Raw genomic sequence first — 21,442 nt, 5'->3', positions numbered from 1 at the left:
CTGGAATTCAAAAATTATTAGAAACAACAGAGAGAAATGAGAAGAGATTGGAAAATATAAACTTTAATGTGGCAAAACCTGATGGAAAAATGGAAGATACTCAGCAAACAGAAGATATTCAGCAAATGGAAAAAGTGGAGGCTTGAGTTTCAAAAACTCAGGGGGAAAATGAACAAAGAGGCAAGATAACTGTAGATATCGACAGTGAACTGAGTGTGGTTGGAGATGGAAAGAGTGGAACAAGGAAAGAGAAGATAGATGGAAAGGTGTTTTACTACAGATTTCAAGGTATAGAAGAAGACAAAAGAGAAGAATGGATGGACTTAAAGAGAGAAATTTTGACCAAAACACTACTGATAACCAAAGATAAATTGATTAAGGAAGCTGATGGAGGGTTTCAAGATTTTACAAGATATGTAATAAGCAACAAGTTGCGAAGAGAAGTCCAAACAAATTTGATTAAGGAAATAACCAGAAGACCAATTCCACAAATGGCAAAAGAAATAGAACTACACTATTACTGGAAAGACACAGGTTGAGATATGAAAATTAATAATAAAACACTAGTTACATTTAGTTAAAATTAGAGCATTATGTTAAAAATGTAGTGATAATGATAAAGTTAGGTAAATAATTTATAATGATAACAATGTACACATATATATTGGTTTGATAAGAAGAAATTTGGTATAAATTTTTAAAAGGTGAAAAAAGGGGAAAAAGTAAGTTAAACATAGTCAAACTATCGTTAAATAAATGATTGATAATGATAATAATGTAATAATTTGTACTGACATGATAAAAGGGAAAATTGGATATAAATTATATACGATGATTAAGAAAAGGTTTAAATTTTTTTGTTAAAATTAGAGCATTATGTTAAAAATGTAGTGTTAATGGATAAAGTTAGATAAATAATTGATAAGGATAACAATGTATCTATATTTATTGGTTTGATAAGAGGAAATTTGGTAAACATTTTAACTAGTGAAAAAAAGAGGAAAAAGTAAGTTAAATTTAGTCAAACTATCGTTAAATAAATGACTGATAATGATAATGTAATAATTTGTATTGACAGGATAAAAGGGAAAATGGATATAAATTGTAAACAATGATTAAGAAAAGAGGTTTAAAATTTTTGTTATTAAACATAATCTTTTTTTTTAATGTGTTATAAAGGTATAATGTGGTTAGATAATATTGAAAATAGCTAAGGGAATGCCACTAGGTGGTTTTGTTTTAAATTTTGGAATGTTTGCTATAAAGGGACGTTAAAACAACTATAGTCATTTGAAGGATGAGGTATGATGATAACAATATATATAAATATATGTGATGTAAAATAGATAATTTGATATGAATCAGAGGCGATGACTGGAAGGGACGCACAAAAATGTTTTGTAAACAATTGACTTTCTACAATTTCTAATGGAGGATGATTTTGTTTGTTTTTTATTCAAAAAATTAAAAAAATGGAGAATAATAATAATAATAATAATGCAGACTTTGCAAAGAAGCTGATGAAACTGTTGATCACATACTCAGCTGCTGTAAAAAAATCGCGCAGACTGATTATAAATTGCGGCACAATTCAGTAGCACAAATGATCCATTGGAATTTGTGCAAAAATTATAATATTAAAACAGCAACAAACTGGTGGGAACATCAGCCTGAAAAAGTCACCGAAAATCAGATGGTCAAGATCTTGTGGGATTTTCGCATACAAACGGACAAAATACTGGCGCATAATACACCAGACATCACACTGGTTGAGAAAAATAAGGTCACAATCATAGACATAGCAATACCAGGTGATAGCAGGGTCGCTGAGAAGGAACATGAAAAAATCGCAAAATACCAGGACTTAAAAATTGAAATTCAACGACTATGGCACAAACCAGCAGTGATAATTCCAGTGGTAATTGGCACACTGGGTGCTATTCCAAAAGCACTGGAATTACATTTAAAACAGTTAAAAATTGACAAAATCACCATCAGTCAAATGCAAAAAGCCGCACTGCTTGGATCTGCACGCATATTACGAAAACACGTTACAACGTCCTAGGCCCCTGGGTGGGGCCCGACTAGTAACCAATGCCAAATCCGGCGAAACAACTGGCCGCTGTGATACAATTGTATAATAATAATAATAAGTTAATAAGTTACCTAAACATCATGAGTGGGCAAAAAAGCAGTGGGAGTGACTTCCAACTTCCTGCTGGCTTCCCCATTGACTTTGCTTGTGGGAAGCTGGCAAGGAGCATTAGGAACTACAATCACACGACCATAGTAACACTGAATTTCACTGGAAATAAAAGTAGTCTGAACATCTTGGAAATTTAATTTTACAAAAATCATGGGTCCCAGATTTTTTACGCATCCTTAAGTTAGCACATTTTAGATGCCTTGATTCAAACACTGTTGCGGTATAAAGCACGATTTGGCCTAACTTGAGAGTACAAACAGAGAAACAGGTAAATACAATAAGAGTTTTAGTAGTATATGAATACATACAATTTTCCAGATTTGAAAAAAATACACAGATAAAAAAGAAAATTAATTATTTAAACCTATATATATATGTGAGCTTTTTAAAGTAAATTCTGGTGCATTTAGTACTATATATTCTGCGATAGATTAAGTTATAGTATATCACATTAGTAGATGTCTTGAAAAGTATGTTTAGAATACAAAATTAAACAAATGAAAAAACCTACCTTCAAAGGATTGTTTGCCTCTGTTTACCAGTTCTTCAATAGAATAACTTGCTAATTCCCCTCGGGCATGCTTAGTTTTGCAATAAGTACATGCATTCAGACACCTGGAAAAAAAAGCAAGTATATTATTTCATTTTAAAAGAATACATCCACACAAATCCAGATTATGAACCCTGTTGCTCTTCTCTTCAAAATGTATTTATAGACAGCTATTGTAGTTATACATAAAGCATTACATGACATTATTGACAAACTAATCCTTTCAAAATCAAGTTTAATCAAGGCATATATTGTCTCTCAAAAATGATTTTCTTATTAATTGTGCAAGCTTTTGTCATCTTTGTGCTACTCAATCATTTGCTTGCATGGTGGATAATTTAAAATTAGCCCAGAGCTGCAAAAATCAGATCAATCACTGAATGGCAGAAGAAGTTAAAATTTTTAAAAATCTTTGTAGGTGTAGAGGCCATCTGGATTTTTGTCTCCCAGAACAAATGATGCCGGACTTGGGAGTAAAAATATAATAACAATAGTCAAGCTAAGACAAATATTTTATATTTCTTTAAACAGTTTATTACATGGGATATTAACTCATAATTAGTCAATGTTAAGTATGTATGGTCAACTGCCTACGGATCTTAAGTATTGTATGAGACAGAACAAGTAGTAGATGCTAAAAATACATTTTTGACATACTGTGTAGACAAAAATAAAGTATCTTCAATTTAAATCAACTTCCAATGCCCACTTAATTCATACCAGCAAGCACAAGTCCTATAGCTTTAAAAATGTGCTTAGAAACTTCAAGTGTCAAAATGTTTACGTGTTATGTGCATTAATAAAAATAGAAAATAGTGAAGATGAATCACTGAAGTCTAACAGGGGAATAGGTCTTATAAGAAGGAAATGAGCAAATAAGAGACAATGAAACGGTAAGAGGTGCATTATTCCTTGCTGCTTAAAGATGAGTTGTTTTTGAGCATTTTGTTTTCAGCTCAGTTTCATTATCATTATTAGTTATCAAAGTTGACTGGCATAATGAGGATATGATCATGCAAAAAAGAAACATTTATTTTCACAGTTCTCATTTATGTTTTATCTTGTCTGCTTTCTTCTGTACCTTAAAAGCATTATGGATATAGGGGTGGGAAACTGTAGCAACTTTACTACAGGAACTTCAACCGTGCTGGCTCAGGAATTCTGGGAGCTGAAGTCCACAGTCGTAAAGTTGGCATAGTTGTCCACCCCTGGGCTCAACTTTGTTGTCTCAATCAGCTGCTGATTGCCAAAACCATGAATAAAATGCTCTCAATTCTCCCTCCTTGTACTTGTAATGTTAAAAGAAGTAGGGAAAAGCCCTCTTGGGCCCTTTCTTTCAGAAGCCAGGATAGAAATGGGCTTTTCTGCTGGAAGTTGTCCTCCAAATCATCATCAAACCATTACTTGGCAATTCTATTCTAAAAGGAAATAACAGAACAATAGAAAAACAGAGGTGGGAGGGATCTTGGAGGTCTTCTAGTCCAACCCCCTGCTCAAGCAAAAAAAAACCTATACTATTTCAGACAAATGCTTGTCCAATTTCTTCTTAAAAACCTCCAGTGATGAAGCACACACAACTTCTGAAAGCAAGTTGTTCCACTGATTAATTGTTCTAACTGTCAGGAAATTTCTCCCTAATTCTAGGTTGATTCTGTCCTTGATTGGTTTCCATCCACTGGCTTCTTGTTCTGCCTTCAGGGGCTTCGTAGATCATCATCATAGTAATTCAAATGCATCATAGTAATGCAAATGCAAACTTTATTATTAGGAAGGCAAATAAAAGCAGTTGCTGGAGCCAGGAAGAGTACAAAAGGGATAAGAAGAAGGAAGAGAAGCATGAAACTGTAAAAAGAAGATGTTATGAGTAAGTTCCAAATTCCATCTTCGGAAAAGGTTTTCCTCTTCCTGTGACTGAAAGATCATTTCAGTCACAGCCATCAAGCTAGGGAATATAGCAACTGTTAAGAAGCTCATTTCAACTTTCTTGGCCACAAATTATTCTGCTCTTGGAAGATATCTCTCTCTTAAAGGCCTACTTATTTTATACAGAACTCATACAACTTTCAGCCTTCTGTTGTGTTTCCTGACTTTTAATTTTATGCAGGGAACCTAGTCAACATGCAGTTTGGAAATAGCAAATACTAATACGAATTGTGCCATTGGTGAAGTCTCCTCCATGCACTGTTATGACAGTAGGTCTGATTCTAGATCACGCAAAATGAATTATCTAGGCCTAGAAATTTAATATGGCTATGTGATCAAGATTCTGGGCTTCTGATAGAGCTCTTAGACACTATGGAAGATATCATTAGGTGGACACAACAGTCTTATCAGTGACTTTGTCCAGGCCTGATGACCTCTTTTAATGATGATATCTGGTCATCCCTGTTCATTACCATAAAAACTTGTAACATCATTTACCTAATTATGTCATTCCATAACTCACTTTAAATGACTAAACAAACAAATGCTGTAGTTACTATTTTAAGTTTCTAAAGTTTACATATTTCATAATGTTGAAAAGGAGCCCTTAAATCATTGGAGCCAACTTACTCATTCATATTAAACACTTAGAAAAATGTAAACCACAGTACTGAATACTATACTGAGAATCTTGGATTGGTGGAAACCAGTGGTACAATTTGAATGAACCAATAGCGGTGGTGACGGGAGGCTCCACCCACCCTCCTGGACGTCATCACATCCTGTTTTTGACGCTATGTGCATAAGTTCCTGTGCACATGTGCAGAAGTGGCGCATGTGCTCACATTTGTGAACCGGTAACAAAGGTAAATTGATTTCACCCCTGCTTCAAACTATGATATTCTTACAGAGTTCATTGAGTAAACTCTTATGTAAAATTCCTGAAAACAGCTAATATACTATGAACACCAAGAGAAAAATCATGTATTTCAATAAACAAATCTTACAAAGACCATTCTGCTCAGGGCTTAATATAATTCTTAATATGATTACTGAGAAATGTATTTCCCAATAATTACTTATGCATATTATATTTATTACAAATATAATATAAAAAGAGCCAGTTTGTTAAATGTTTAACACTTCAGTTATTGTATTAATTACTAATTGAATTAATTATTAAATTAATGTTTAAAATATTAAATGTAATAAAAAAGCCATTTGGTCTAGTGGTTAAGGCAGTGTTTCTCAACCTTGGCAACTTGAAGATGTCCGGACTACAACTCCCAGAATTCCCCAGCCAGCATTCGCTGGCTGGGGAATTCTGGGAGTTGAAGTCCGGACATCTTCAAGTTGCCAAGGTTGAGAAACACTGGGTTAAGGTACCAAGCTCGAGATCAGAGGATTGGGAATTCTAGTCCCTCCTTAGGCACAAAGCCAGACGGGTGTCTTCAGGCCAGTCACTCTTGCTGAGCCCACAATGTCAGGATTACGTGACAAGACAGTCTGCCAATTCCTGTCACAACCAATTGATTAAGACTTGGTTAATCAGAAAAAAATGGATCCTGATTGCAGGAAACTACTAAGAAGAAAAAAATACCACAAAAACACTCCATTATATTATCAGGCTTTTGATTTCAGCGTTCAAAACAGAATAATATTCAAAAAATGTAGCACTCTTTTCATGATTGACATTCTGATAGCAACACAAATCAATTGTAAAATCTAAATCTTATGAAATTTTCTGCAACGTTTTCACATAATGCCATCAAGTGCTCAAGATGAGACATAAGTAGTTATTTGGCAGCTTAAAGCTATAAAAGATATCAGGTCATGTGAATAAGCATGTATTTAAAACTGGCATGAATGAATTATTAGTACCCAAATCCATTTTTTTTAGATTTATGGAGCAAACTCTAAGAGACCAGCCAAAAAACTTTTAAAGGGATTGAGAAGAAATCCAGCTGCAATTATTAAGTACTTTTAACATTTTCTTTCATTGTCATGAAAATCTGTAATGGAGCCTAATAATCACTTTATAAAATAATTTGCATCCATTCATCCATTTCAGACCAAACTGGGGGTTCCATTATAATGTACATCTGCAGAAATAAGCAGAACAATAATCTCTTCTACTTCCTTCCATCTCTACTTTTTGTGTCTTTTAGAAAAAAATGTAGGCCTTCTTGGCAACATTTGTCAACCAAATGCACATATTAAACTTGCAAGGATGCTGAACTGAAAATAATTACAAAGGATTTCATGTCCAGACTGAATACAGCAAGAACATATTAAATAGTGAGGTTCTTCTGGAGTAACAATTTCTGATGTATGTATGTATGTATGTATGTATGTATGTATGTATGTATTTATGTATGTATTTAGTAAAAATTTTAATCAAGCCCACCCTCCCCGGTCAAAGGTGTCCTTCTTTACCAATCTGAAAATCTGGTCACCTTATGAAAGAACTTAATCTCTTTATGTTCACAGTGATTACAAATCCAATGGATTTTTTTCCCCTTAACACACAATGTATGTATGTATATGTGTGTGTGTGTATATATATATATATATATATATATATATATATATATATATATATATATATATATATATATATATATATATATATATATATATATACACACACACACACACACACATATATATATATATATATACACACATATATATATACATATATACATATACATATACATATACATATACATATACATATACATACACATACACATACACATACACATACACATACACATACACATACACATACACATACACATACACATACATATATATATTCTGATGTTTTCGTGGGTGTTAGTATGTAGGTCTTTGGTTATTCGGGTTTTCTCCCGCGTAAAATTGGAAGTATCTTGGTGACGTTTCAACGAAGTCTCATTCGTCATCTTCAGGCTTGTTTGCTCGGCTTCACATTGCTCCTGGAAGCACGAAGCCAAGCAAACAAGCCTGAAGATGACGAATAAGTCTTCGTCGAAACGTCGCCAAGACACTTCCAATTTTACGCGGGAGAAAACCCGAATAACCAAAGACATACATACATACATACATACATACATACATACGTATATATATATGTATACATATGTATACATATGTAACAAAAAGGCAACAGTAAAAATATTGGGTTTCTGTCTGGATGGTCTCTTGTGACAAGCCGATGGACAGAGAATGGAAGTAGTGAACTTCCTCCCATATTTGGGCATACCGGGGTTGTAACTCTCTCTCTCTCTCTAACTCTCTCTCTCTCTCTCTCTCTCTCTCTCTCTCTCTCTCTCTCTCTCTCTATATATATATATATATATATATATATATATATATATATATATATATATATATATATATATATATATATATATATATAACAACCCCTAGTAAGTCCCAATTATGGGAGGAAGCTAACTGCTAACTATTTATCAGCACAAATATATATATATATATATATATATATATATATATATATATATATATATATATATATATATATATATATATATATGTTTTCTGAGGTTTTCGCGGGTGTTAGTATGTAGGTCTCTAGTTGTTCGGGTTTTCTCCCGCGTAGAATTGGAGATGTCTTGGCGACGTTTCGACGAAGTCTCATTCGTCATCTTCAGGCGGCTTCAGACTACTTCAGGTTTGGTGTTTCCAGGAGTTCCAGGAGTAGTGTTCCCACTACTCCTGGAAACACCAAACCTGAAGTAGTCTGAAGCCGCCTGAAGATGACGAATGAGACTTCGTCGAAACGTCGCCAAGACATCTCCAATTCTACGCGGGAGAAAACCCGAACAACTAGAGACCTACATAGATAGATAGATAGATAGATAGATAGATAGATAGATAGATAGATAGATAGATAGATACACACACACACACACACACACATACACACATACATACATACATACATACTGTTGGGGAGACCAATTGCCTGAAGTGGCCTTGTAACAACAACTTACTTCCCTGCCTCTTTAATGTTCCACGTTTTTCAAAAAACAAAATCATTTAAAAATGTAACATTTATTTATTTGTTCAATTTTTTTTATAGCCACCTGTTTCATTAAATGACTCTGGTGGCTTACAATTCAGAACATACATTGGAATTAAAAGTTTAAAAAACAATTTAAAACAATAAAATTGCTGATATTATGGCTACTGTAGTTTTAATTATCGTAATAAGCAATCTTAAGTATAATAACAGAGGTATTGAGAAGCTTTATGGGGCTTTGAAGCATAAGCTTCAAAGACTGCGACTATTTCCCTTGGGCAGTTTGTAACACTGTGGATCAGAAAAGGAAGCTCAACATGCTTTAAATGAAGGGATGGGACAGGAGGGGAGGAGAGGGGAGGAGAGGGGAGGAGGCCTGCACTGGCTGAATCCACCCAATGAGTATACTTTCACATATGGGTTGCCTCTTCCCCTTTGTGGTATTCCATTGGGAGGGGAAACCTCTCTATTTCACTTGGCTTTTAGCCTGCGAGTTAAAATATTGCGAGCCAATCCACTGCATCACTGATTGGCATTGGTTTTTTTTCCCAGCCTAATTTATTTACATTATATATTATGTTATTATTTGCATTATGCAATATTTTAGAGTTTATTTATTTAAATGATGACATCTTAAAAGATATCATCAACCGTGCCAGGTGAGAGGTTGAGTGCTGGATAGATCCCAGGGTAGTCCAGTTGATTCTCAACGTACAGAGAGATCCCTTTACATTGTAAGAAACCAAGGACGGTCAGAAACATCGGCAGACTAAAAAGACCTAGTTAAAGGACAATGCTTCCAAGTTCTACTTAATGAAAAACCCACCGGCAATTTACCACTTGCAGGAACCTGTTCTGCAAAGTGGATGCAGTTTAAAGGTGTCACCATACAGACTGTGCTTGGCGCAGAAGGCTGGTTTGATAAAACACACAAAATCATTTCAGCAGCCCTCCAGGCCAAGAACAAGGTCTATGCAGACTGGTAGATCAATCCATCATCTGTCTCAAAGGAAGTCAGGTTTAAGCACCTGCAATCTAAAACACAGGCAGACCTGCAAGAAATGCAGGCTGAGTGGTGGCAGAGGAAGGTTGACCAGTGCAGAGTCATGCGTGCCACCAGTTCTTCAGCACCATAAAGTCAATTAATGGTCCTTCTAAATCAAGATGCTCTCCTTTGCTACAATTGATGAGTCAAGCCTAATCAAAGATCATGGAGGACTAAAAACCACTGGACTGAAAATTTTCCCAACTTACTTCATGGATTATCCAACTGACCATAATGTCTTACAGCAGATTCCTAGCTCTCACTTGGCTGTCCTAGACTTGCCTCTCTCTACTAATGAGATCAGGAAAGTGATCTCACAGATGACCTCATATAAAGCAACTGGGCAGGATAGCATTCCTGCTAAGATCTACAAAGCACTAGAACTCAAACATCTTATAGACGTTTCAAGATATCTTGGAAGACATTTGGTCCACAGATGTCTGATGACTTCCATGATGTTTTCATTGCTGTTCTCTACAAAAATAAGAGAAGCAAACCAGACTTCAGAAATCACAGAGATATCTCATTGCTGTCCATTCCAGGCAAAATCTTTGCCCACATTTTCCTCTCATTGTCTTGGAAAGGAACTCACAGAGGATAAGTTCTGTGCATTACATTTGATGCATTGGTATATTATTTTTGATTATATTTTAATGTTTTTCAGGTTGTTATATGCTGTTAATATTGTGCATGCTGCCCTGAGTCACATATCAGTTGGAAGGCTATGTAAGTTAATTACATACATACAGGCATGCTTGCATTCTAATTAAGGGAGACATTTCTTGGCAGAACTAGAGTATATGATGTTGGGGCCAGCTCTGAATGGAACATTTACCAGCTGCAATCTACCAGACATCTAGATGAATAATCAATCTATACAGGAGATTTCAATGAGATGATAAATGTGATTAGCATGCCATTGCGATGTGCTCCAGCACAGATCAAGAGGTCATACCTTGGTGTTAAGATACTGTATACACCAGTGGTGGGATTCAAAAATTTTACTACCAGTTATGTGGGTGTGGCTTGGTGGGCGTGGCAGCTGGGATTTGGGAGGCAGAGAATAGAATGGGGGCAGGGCCAGTCAGAGGTGGCATTTACCAGGGAACTACTCAAAATTTCCGCTACTGGTTCTTCAGAACTGGTCAGAACCTGCTGAATGCCACCTCTGGTATATACAGTTATTGCAGTTTAGAAACTGTTGAATCAATGGAAAAAGAAAATAGAAACTGGGAAGAAGCAGACCACATTTTTCTGATTGCTAATTAGAGTTGGGTGTTTAGAGTTTTGTTGCAGTTCGAACAATCTGTTAATATACGAACTGCAATGTAAGTAAAGGCATAGGTTGTATTTTTTTTTTGCACATATACACAAGCTGAAAAGACATTCTTGAATCCTCCCCCCCCCCCTTCTTTTTATTGATACTCCCCTTTTATCTGACATTCTCAACATTCATCTGTCTGCTTTCACCATCAACACCCTGCTTTCTTTATTGATTTCTTTCTTTGTAGAAGCTAACGTTGTGACTTCAGAATCCAAGTTGGACACCGCTCCATTTCCTCACCTTAGCAAAAAAAAAAAAAATTCAACAAACAACCTCACATTTATTTGGATGAGAACTTTTAACGATTGGTGTTACTTGAGAAGGGTGAATAGTAATATTTTTTTTATAAAAAGTTTCAGTGTGATCAATGTACAGGAGGGGGAAACAGGGGGCATCCTTTACAGCACAGAATAAATGTGGCATTCATAAATTGTACCTGGAATGCAACAATTATTGAAGCCTAGCTTTTTTGTATTTGTATTTTCTTTCTCAACTTTCTCCATTCCTTTTCTTTTTCCCTGAGTGAAGAAAATTCTACGTTTTTGATATGCTATTGGTTTAAAAAAAAAAGTCACATCTATGGTAAAACAATGAATCTGTATTGTTATGTACAAGAAGGGTTTAACGCTTTTTGAAAGCTAATAATGAAACAAAGAAAGCTATGATCGGCCACACTTTTGCTGTTGAGCAACGCACTTAGTAAAACAAGGAGGCCTCTGAGACATCTATAACAGCCTTACAAAAAACCTCAGCTGAACGGTAGACTTTTGCCTGCGATAAGACCCCATTGTTTTCACTTCCTCAATGGCTTATGGAAGAGGGCCAGTTAAAGTGGTGAAGTCTTGCAGGAAACATTAGGCTACAGTGATTTCAGAAACATGTAACAGGTTCTTGGGATAAAAGGTATTGTTTTAGGACTGGTTAAAACATCCGGGGGAGAGAGAAAGAGAGGTGAAGAGTTTTGTGTGAGTGGGCAGAAGTTTGGCAATCTTAATTTAGACAAAAGATAGCTATCAGGCTTGCTTTAAACAAACAAACAAACAAATAATTGCCTAAAAGGTTTATGTTAGTGGCCATTGTGGGAACACAAGTTCTGAATTGTGAGGAGGAAGCGATGGCAAAAAGAATAGCACTAAGTAATCAAAAACACAGCACTATGACTATTCAAGTAAGCTACCTTACGGTGAGAAAACTCAGAGAATTTGCATTTGTCTCTCTTACAGCAGTGAGAATGAGAAATGATTCCAGGCTGATAGCACACTAATAATACAGGAGAGTTACTAATGTTATATTTTATAAAATAATAAGAGACAAGTGTTCCCGATAACTTGGTTTTCATGATTTCATCTAAATTAGTAATAGCCAAAAGAGGTTAGCAAATCTAGAATTCAGTTTCATATGGAAAAAAAAAGTATTGAAGCCTATTCTAAAAACAGTTCTTGTGGGAAGAAGCATGCTTCACAATTATATTCTTGATAAATCATGCATAACTCCAGAAAAACATGCAGTGCTTTTAAAAGCATGCTTCAAGCTTGAATTATTAGGCTCCACATCAAGGTTTAATCACATTCTCCAGACAGTTAATCCTGAATTCAGCTCACGGCTAGACTTGATGGAAGATTTCCAGATATGACTTAGGTAGCCTAGAATCATTATTGCAAACAAGAACAGTGCTTTGGTGCAACAACTTGCCTGGTTTTGCAATAGTGGCAAATATCTGTAGCTCAGGTGTAGGATGAGGGTAAAGGTTCATTCTCCAAGCTTGTGGGTTGGTTTCTGAACGTTTTGTTACAGGCTAGGTAACATCTTCAGCAGAGTTTAGGGGATGTCAGTGTTAGTGTCTTGTTTATAAGGGCTTCAGGTATGGGTGTGTCAAGTGAGGCTATTGTGATGGGTCAGCTGTGAGTCATCAGTGAGTCTTGTGATGGGTCTCATGATAAGGTGAGTACCTCATGTTAGGGTTGTTGGGAGGTGAACTGCTGGTGGGGAAGGAATTGTGTGGGTTGGGGTTGAGGGTCGGTGCTGTCTCTGGTTGGTTGTGTGGTTGATTTGGATTCTGAGGGGTTCGTAGGCTAGTTGTAGTCAATGTGTCTGTTGTTGGAATTGCTTGTGGAGGGCCAATCTCCCCCTTCCCCCCAAATATTCAGAAAAGGACAAAAACGGATGTACTGTCAGTGTGAATTTAAAGATACAAATAAAAAGATTTACAGGACTTTCTGTGAAATCACATGAATAGGTCAATAAATTTAGCATCCTTTCTTCTTAAATGTCTGTGTTGAGGAAATCAATCTGAGGAAAAAGCTAATTATATCTTTAATACCAAAGTAGGAAATCCCCAACAACACAATGAGCAGAGCCTATATAGAAACCCTTGGCATGATTCAAGACTGGCAACTTACTTGGTGGTCTTCGTGCATCCATCGTGTTTACATTACAATCCTCTAACCTCGATGCCTTTAACTACCAGTTCCCAACTCACCAACTTCAGCCCTTACCACAATAATTATAATCTAAATTTCTAGAAGCGTGACATTAGCCATGAATCAATTGGATAAATATTCCAAAAAAGCTTACAACGTTGTGTGGTACTCTGCTTTCCAATTTACGCCTGGTTCCTGTAGAAGAGGGGTCTCTAAACTTGGCAACTTTTAAGACTTGTGGACTTCAATTCCCAGAATTCCCCAGCCAGCTGGCTAGAGAGGTCTGGGAGCTGAAATCCACCAGTCTTAAAGTTGCCAAGTTTGGAGAGCCCTGCTGTGGAGAAAGCAAGACTTAAATGAAGTACTTGCACTGGACACTTGGCCATTTTACTAAATGCATTACAGTACTAGCATTAGGAGCAGGAAGCCAGAAATCTAATCCCAGCCAGCCAATCCTAAACTTGCAATCTGTTCCAACATGCCAGTTGCTCATATTAAACAGTTGGTCAGCAGCTTCAGAAAAGATCCAGGGAGATATCTTTTTTTTTTCTTGAACAACAAACATTTAAATTTCAATTCTTAAAAAAAAATATATCTTACTGTATTTTCAGTCCTTTAAAGCCCTTCCCACTGTGAGTTTAGAACTGCCTTTTTAGGAATAAACCATGCTGTGAATAGAAAATCTGGCATAAATACTGACGGAACAGATCAGTATGGAGTAATATATAACTAACTTCAGTCCTTGGAAGGACAAATGTGAGGCATATGTTTTTTATTTGTGCTGATAAATAAATAAAGGGAGACTAGTATAGATCTATTTCAAGATATTTAGCTCTCATCAGCTAGCCATACCCTTACTGGGAATCGAGCCTGTGCTGTATTGCCTCTAAGGCAGATGTGTTAACCATTGAGCCACAGAGCTCGACTCCTTATCACCCAGCCAGGGAAGAAGGTATATATTTAGAGTCACAACCCCTGGTAAGCCCCAATTATGGGAGGAAGGTAACTGCTTCCATCATCTATCAATCGGCTCGTCACAAGAGTCCATCATGACAGAAACCCAATATTTTTACTGTTGCCTTTGTTATATATGTGTTTTTTATTTGTGCTGATAAATAAATAAAGGGAGACTAGTATAGATCTATTTCAAGCTATTTAGCTCTCATCAGCTAGCCATACCCTTACTGGGAATCATCTGCCTTAGAGGCAATACAGCATTGACCCTGACGTCGAATAACTATGATACGTTTTGTTTGCACCTGTCCTGCCATGTCTTTTCATGGAGTTGCTAACCAACCTATCCAACTGCTCTCAAACACCTTGGCCTATTTTCAATTTCTCTATTAAGTTACTTAAGCCTGGAAACATCCCAGGTCACCTACTGATAAAATTGCCAGAAATAATTGTTTACACATGTTCACATTGACTCCTGGGACATGGAGAAGAAATATTCTTAGCACACATATAATTGGCCAAATCAAGCTTCCAACTAGTAAGATAAATCACAAAATATATTTCAGAGAATGCTTTAGGGTGTTACTTTCCAGCCAACAGTCTAAAAATAACAAAATACTACAATGAAGTTTTGAATAAAAATGGACAAAAAATCAGCCTCAATGTTTTTAATATACTATATTAGACCATATTACTTGAATTCATTCTGACTCCTGATACTAATTTAAAACAGATGACACTGGCCACTTTGGTGAATTAAGTTATGGTGGAAATTGGGTGAGAGAATATATGAAAGAGAGCTTATTTAAATCATGTAGGAGGAGGAGGAGGAGGCAGGTTTAGGAGAGCAATGGCATAATAATGATGGGTAAAAAGGTGGAATTTGTTTAACTCCTATTTTGACTTACTTTGGTGTCAGAAAGATATGTGTTTCATTAAGTGTTTCCTAAAAGATGGTCTAAGGATCCCTGGGGATCTTCCAAGACACTCAGAAGGTCACAGAATCAAAATTATTTGCCAAATATTGAAATTATTTACGAACTTTAAAATGTTACTCTTCTCATTACTATTTTTATTTGTTAAAAATATAGGTGCTTTCCTGAAAAATACTTACGTTGGTATTCAGTGGGTTTTAAATTGTTATTTTTATGATTCAATAAATCTTTTACAAATATGCCACTTTTAATTTTTAACATGCTAAAAATCAATGCAACCTGAATAACAAAATCTCCTTTGTGGTCCACCATATTTTTTGAAAGTAGGAATGGTCCTAAGATCAAAATGTTTACAAAATACTGTGTTAGGCAAATGTGACCAGCAGGTTAATAAGGGAAGGTTTAAACCTGAAACTGACAGATTAGGGGACGCAGAAGTATATATAATAAAGTTAGATAATTTGCTATTGATCTATGGTATCTACCTGAGATTCAGTCACATGGCCTCTTTTGTCATTTTACGCCAATTTAAGCCATTTTAAGTCAATTTTGGCTATTCCTTTCTACTGTTCTAAAACTCTCTGGCATCTGTCCTGATTTATAAAATGGCTTTCTCTGGAAAGAGAATCCTGCTTTAGCTTTAAAATATCTGTGAATCTTCAGTGAACCCATTTCTTTGTGCCTGGTAAAAAATTACTCTCACATTTGAGTACTACTTAAAATTATTTTACTAATCATTCATACATGTGAGATAAAATAATAACAAAGTGTTATAACCAGCACCATTTCCCATTGTGTTTTTTAAAATGGTTACTTTCACATTTTTAATATAAATTAATCAAATAAACATTTTTTTAAAAAAACAACAACTCACGAATGCCATTTAAAATTTTGCATTCTGAAAAGTAAGCGGACCCCACACAACTTTTATGGAACAATGTGGCTTTTCCAGCAAGCAGTTCCTGGTAAGCCCAACAACAGCTGGTAGGGGCTTATCTTCCTGTGTGCGAGATCCAAACATGGTCCCAATTTCAACAGCTGTTTTATACTTTCAGCTTCCATTCAAGCTATTCTTATACTGTAAAATGATTCCACGGACATACTTTGGATTTTACATGCAAAAGGTCCATTTTGACTTCAGGCCAGGACCAACTAACTTAATTTTAGGTGTATTTATTTTTGTAACTCAGTTCTCTTGAATGCTTTACTATCATTCAACCAAGGTATCAAGAAACTATATAATAACAATTATTTACGCTGCCAACATCTAATTGACTTTCTTTTGCTTAAGAAAGCTCCTAATCCATACCCCAATATTTTACCTCTTTATTTTGACAGCCTGTTGTGTAAACAGTTATAATTCCTACCACCATCCTGGATCATCAAAAGTTTATGTGTGCTGTCTTGTTGCCAGAATGTCTGGTTGGAGGTACAAAGAGAGTTCAACATAACCGACATGTAAGGATTAAACACGCAAAGAGGACTCATCTTCTCAGTGTCCTCAAGCCTCTTCAACCCAAAAGCCTCGCTTAATTTATTTCTATTTATAGGAATTAAGTGCTTGCTTTTCTCTATTAAAATTGGTCCTCTTCCCCCTTTTGACATGTTTTAGGAATGAAGTTAAATCGATACAAATATCAGACAAGAGGGGATGGGTCATTTATTCTCAAAACTCCGGAAAGTAGCACAATGAATCAAACACAATCCAATTTGCGGAAGATGAAGTATATGCCAGCAAATTAGGGCAGTTTATCAAAAAAAAGAAGGAAAACAGACTGGCAAAGGCTGCCCAAAAGAGATGACTAAGCAAATGTGTTTTTTGTTTTTTTGTTGTAAACACACTCCCAGCTGTACTCTCGGTCTACCAGGAACTCTCGTTCTTGAGCAAGAAGCTACCTTGCTCTGAGATAACTAAGCACTTTAAACATAGCACATAAACACGTATGACTCACACACTAACCCCAAAGCATAAGAACATTAGACATTCTGGGACATAGAAAAGACACCAAGTCTGGCTCCAGTCTGCAGTGTAAAAAAGTTTCTGGGGCTGCCAAATATGTGCAGTTTGTTAAAAAGGGGATAAAAGTAATGAGTGCTTCATGCTTGGCATTTGCAGGAACAATTCTAACTTCCCCCCCAGTATCTTCAAAATAAAAAATAATTCCACAGGTCACCCCTAATCATAAATAGATGTCAGTATTTCCTTAACTTTAGGGAAGCTGAAGACTGCGCATGTATATATCTGCCTCGACATATAAGAACTCTATAAATCATACTTATCCTTAAAGGAGTAAAATCACTTCAACATATAATAAGTTCTATGTGCATGACTTTTACCCTTAAAGGAAAACAACAGCCTGCAAGCTGAAATGAATCATCATCAGAGGAAAATAGAGAACAGTTAGACTTAGAATAACTTTATTGTCACTTTGAATGTACACTAATCAGCATATATTAAAATGAAATTACATTGCATACAACTCTCAAAGGGTCACCACTTCCAATATACACTACACAAACAAGACTACATACAAACAAACAAACAAACAAACATACATACATACATACATACATACATACATACCAGGGGTGAAATCTACTTACCTTCGCTACCGGTTCGCAAATATGAGCGCACGCACTCGCTCCACTCTCACCTCCTCCACGCATGCGCAGCAGCACATAAATAATGGACATGAAAGATAAGTAGAACAGTGAGGGGGGGGGGGAATCTGCTGTGCCACGCAATTTAATTAGCAGGAAATTCTGCTTTCTAGCTAATATAAATCGCGCGTCACAGCTGATCGTCAGAAATCCCCTTTTGCCTGAACCGGTAGCATTTTTTTACTACCGGTTTGGGTGAACCAGTCCGAACCGGTAGCATTTCACCCGATACATACATACATACATACATACATACATACATACATACATACATACATACGTACGTACGTATTCTGACCCCTCCTCTGTCCAGTAACCAAAGCCGAGACACGCTTAATGAGAAGGTCCTTTAATAACAAGACCAGACTTTCTGTGGCTGAAAGCCAAATAAACAAACAGATAAGGACCTTGGCAGCAAGTCTGACAAACCTTGGCAGCAATTCAGACAAACTCTGGCAGCAATCCAGCCTGCCAAGTTAGTTTCTCTTTAGTCAAAGCGTTGACTTCTGCAAGAAGGGCGTGGCACAAGCAGTCTTTTTTATAGTCTGGAGAGGAGCCTAATGACCATCAGCTGAGCGTAATTACCTCCTGTAATTACGTACTTGTTTTTGATGCCGAGTAGCTCTTCGACAGCATTATTGTTGGTTTCTAGATCACTCTCCCTTGTCTCCTCCCCACTGATCCAAGGCTCAGGTGCCACCTGGTGGCCAAACAGTCTCTCTGCGCCCAGCTCGGAACCCTGTCCAGGGTCCTCCACATCCTCCAGGGCTGACTCATAGGGTCCCTCACTGTCGGAGTCTGCTGGCAGCTCCAACGGCTCCTGCTGGGCCACAACACTTATGCATATACCATTTATGTTATATGACAGAGAGGGGAACAACATAGTCCAGTTCGGATGTATACATGTACATGGCGCCAAAACTAATCTTGCGAGTTTACCAGATGGATGGCATAGGGACAAAGCTGTTACAGAATCTGGCAGTCTTGCTCAACAATTTAAAGCAACAATTTAATAATCTTGCTGCAGTTGGCGTGTACAAAAAAACCCATCCTTAAGTATTCTCTAATTAAAAATGGAAATATTTTCTTAAAATAGACAGTGTCATCCATTTAGATTAGAATAATTTTAAGGCAGGTCCAGTGGTGGATACCTACTGGTTCAATCCGGTTTGGCCGAACCAGTAATGATATGGCGACCTGGGTCCCTGGAACTGGCAGTGACCCAGGCCTGCCACGCCCCTGAACCGGTTCCCAGGTCACCACCGTCGCCACCTTGTTTTTTAGTTCTGCGCATGCGCAGAACAATTTTAATTGAGTTGTGCATGCATGTGCTGCGAGAATCCAGCGCGAGAGTGAACCAGCAGTAAAGCCAGGCAGAACCCACCCCTGGGCACGTCATAAGTTGTAAACAGAGTTTTTGCACGAATTAAGGCAAATATAAGAGTTTTCCACTTTGCAATTGCTATTTATCTTTGATACCATGAATATTGATACCTATTACTGATGCTACTGTGTAGTGCAAAGTATCACACTTCTAAGAGTTATAGACAGATAGGAACACTCACTTCTCTATTTGAGATTTTTAAGGATGAATAAAGAAGGAAACTGCGGTTAATAATTTTACAGTATGGATGAGTCATAGTTAGGGTAGATCCCTTAAGGCCAATGTGACTAAACCAGTCTAATTTATAAGATTTAAATTTAAATGACATACTCTAAACATGATTAACTCTCATCAAATATTATGATGTTCAGGTTTTGCATGTTTTAATCAAAACTTACATTCAAAGTTTGTGTTCGGGGTGAAATGTATGTTAATTATTAAAATGCTACTGTAATACATATTTATCATCCAGGATGAATACTTGATTGATTGCTTAGGAATGTCAGAATCTTAACCAGCCATGCATCCTTTCATCTAAAATGTGGGCTGCTCTTTCCAAACAATCTGAAATACAGATTTAGTTTTGGTGCTGCTATTTACTTAAAATCTTTCAGAAGCCCCAGGGGTCCTTTTTGCAAACTCTAAAGTTGCACTGAAATGGAAGCTGTCAAATTATTTGTAGTGTCTGGAGGAAAAGCAAGGTTGACTCTATTGGCTTTTGGTGGTGGTGGTGAGTTCTCAAAAGTTGAGCTATATTTTTCTCAGGGAGATATTAAAGGCACCCATTTTGCTGTCCTCAAAACAGGTTTAAATCTTAGGTCCGACTTGTGACAGAGTCAGTTGCCTTGACGGAGGTGGGATTGCAATTTGTTCTCAATTTGGGTGGTTGCTTGTCGATCAGAAAGGTCGGCAGTTCGGCAGTTCGAATCCCTAGTGCCACGTAACAGAATAAGCTCCCGTTAGTTGCCCCAGCTTGTGCCAACCTAGCAGTTCAAAAGCATGTAAAAATACAAGTAGAAAAATAGGAACCACCTTTGGTGGAAAGGTAACAGCGTTCCATGTGCCTTCGATGTTTAGTCATGCCGGCCACATGATCACGGAGACGTCTTCGGAAAGCGCTGGCTCTTCGGCTTCAAAACGGAGATGAGCACAGCCCCCTGAAATCGGGAACAACTAGCTCATATGTGTGAAGGGAACGTTTACCCTTTCTTTGGTCTGTTTTCCATGTCATGTACACAGTGAGAAGTTTTCAGATGTCTGAATAGGTAGGTCTGCTTTTTAGTGAAGTTTTATAAAGGACAGATCTGTTAAGCCAGGGGTCTCGAAACTTGGCAAGTTTAAGACTTACGGACTTCAACTTCCAGAATTCCTCAGTGAACCATTCTGGTTGAGGAATTCTGGAAATTGAAATCTACAAGTCTTAAAGCTGCCAAGTTTGGAGACCCATGTATTGGGCAATGGAGGTGGTTGTGTTTGTGCTACATAAACTGGAAATGTTGCATATAAATCAAGGAGAAGGACAGAAGCTGATGAAGGAAAGCAGCAGTGGTGGGTTCCGGATCCCATTGCAACCGACAGAAGCTGATGAAGGAAAGCAGCAGTGGTGGGTTCCGGATCCCACTGCAACCGGTACTGTGCAACGGGGCCGGGTGACCACCGCCCACGATGCTCCAGCTGCAGGGCATTGTGTAGGAGCAGTACACTCCGTGCGCGGAAGCCCCAATCAGCTCAAATACCGGTAAGGAGGACTGGCGGGCAGGTGGGCCCTCCAGAGCACCATACCGGAATGGTACCTGGGACTCCCAGCAGGCACTGGTATGCCTGTACTGGAGCGTACAGTTGTATCCCACCATTGGAAAGCAGGCACAGGGATGAAGGAAGGATCCCTGCAGGAAGAACAAATGGCCAGCTTGAAGGCCCAGAAGCATCAGAATGGGAGATTTGTGAAGAATGGTATGGAGCATTAGAAAGGACACACCAGGAGTCAGCATGAAAAAAGACAACTCACAG

At 37.2% G+C, this 21,442-nt stretch overlaps 1 protein-coding gene across 6 annotated transcripts in view; it reads right to left on the bottom strand.

Moving 5' to 3' along the window:
- LOC116512390 (threonylcarbamoyladenosine tRNA methylthiotransferase-like) overlaps window positions 1–21,442 on the bottom strand; it is a 342,750-nt gene that overhangs the window by 196,565 nt on the left and 124,743 nt on the right. For all 6 annotated transcript variants that reach the window (XR_004255878.1, XR_004255879.1, XM_032222856.1 and 3 more), the window contains one exon: window positions 2,718–2,821. Coding sequence is in view for 4 of the 6 variants with exons in the window: in XM_032222856.1 (XP_032078747.1) it covers window positions 2,718–2,821 (104 nt within the window). In the remaining 2 variants the exon portion in view is untranslated. The remainder of the gene's footprint in view (window positions 1–2,717; window positions 2,822–21,442) is intronic.

This window comes from Thamnophis elegans, chromosome 8, assembly GCF_009769535.1.
Source record: "Thamnophis elegans isolate rThaEle1 chromosome 8, rThaEle1.pri, whole genome shotgun sequence".
In the NCBI taxonomy this organism is placed as follows: Eukaryota; Metazoa; Chordata; class Lepidosauria; order Squamata; family Colubridae; genus Thamnophis; species Thamnophis elegans.
The sequence above is the reverse complement of the archived record's forward strand: the minus strand, read 5'-3'. Positions and strand labels throughout refer to the sequence as shown.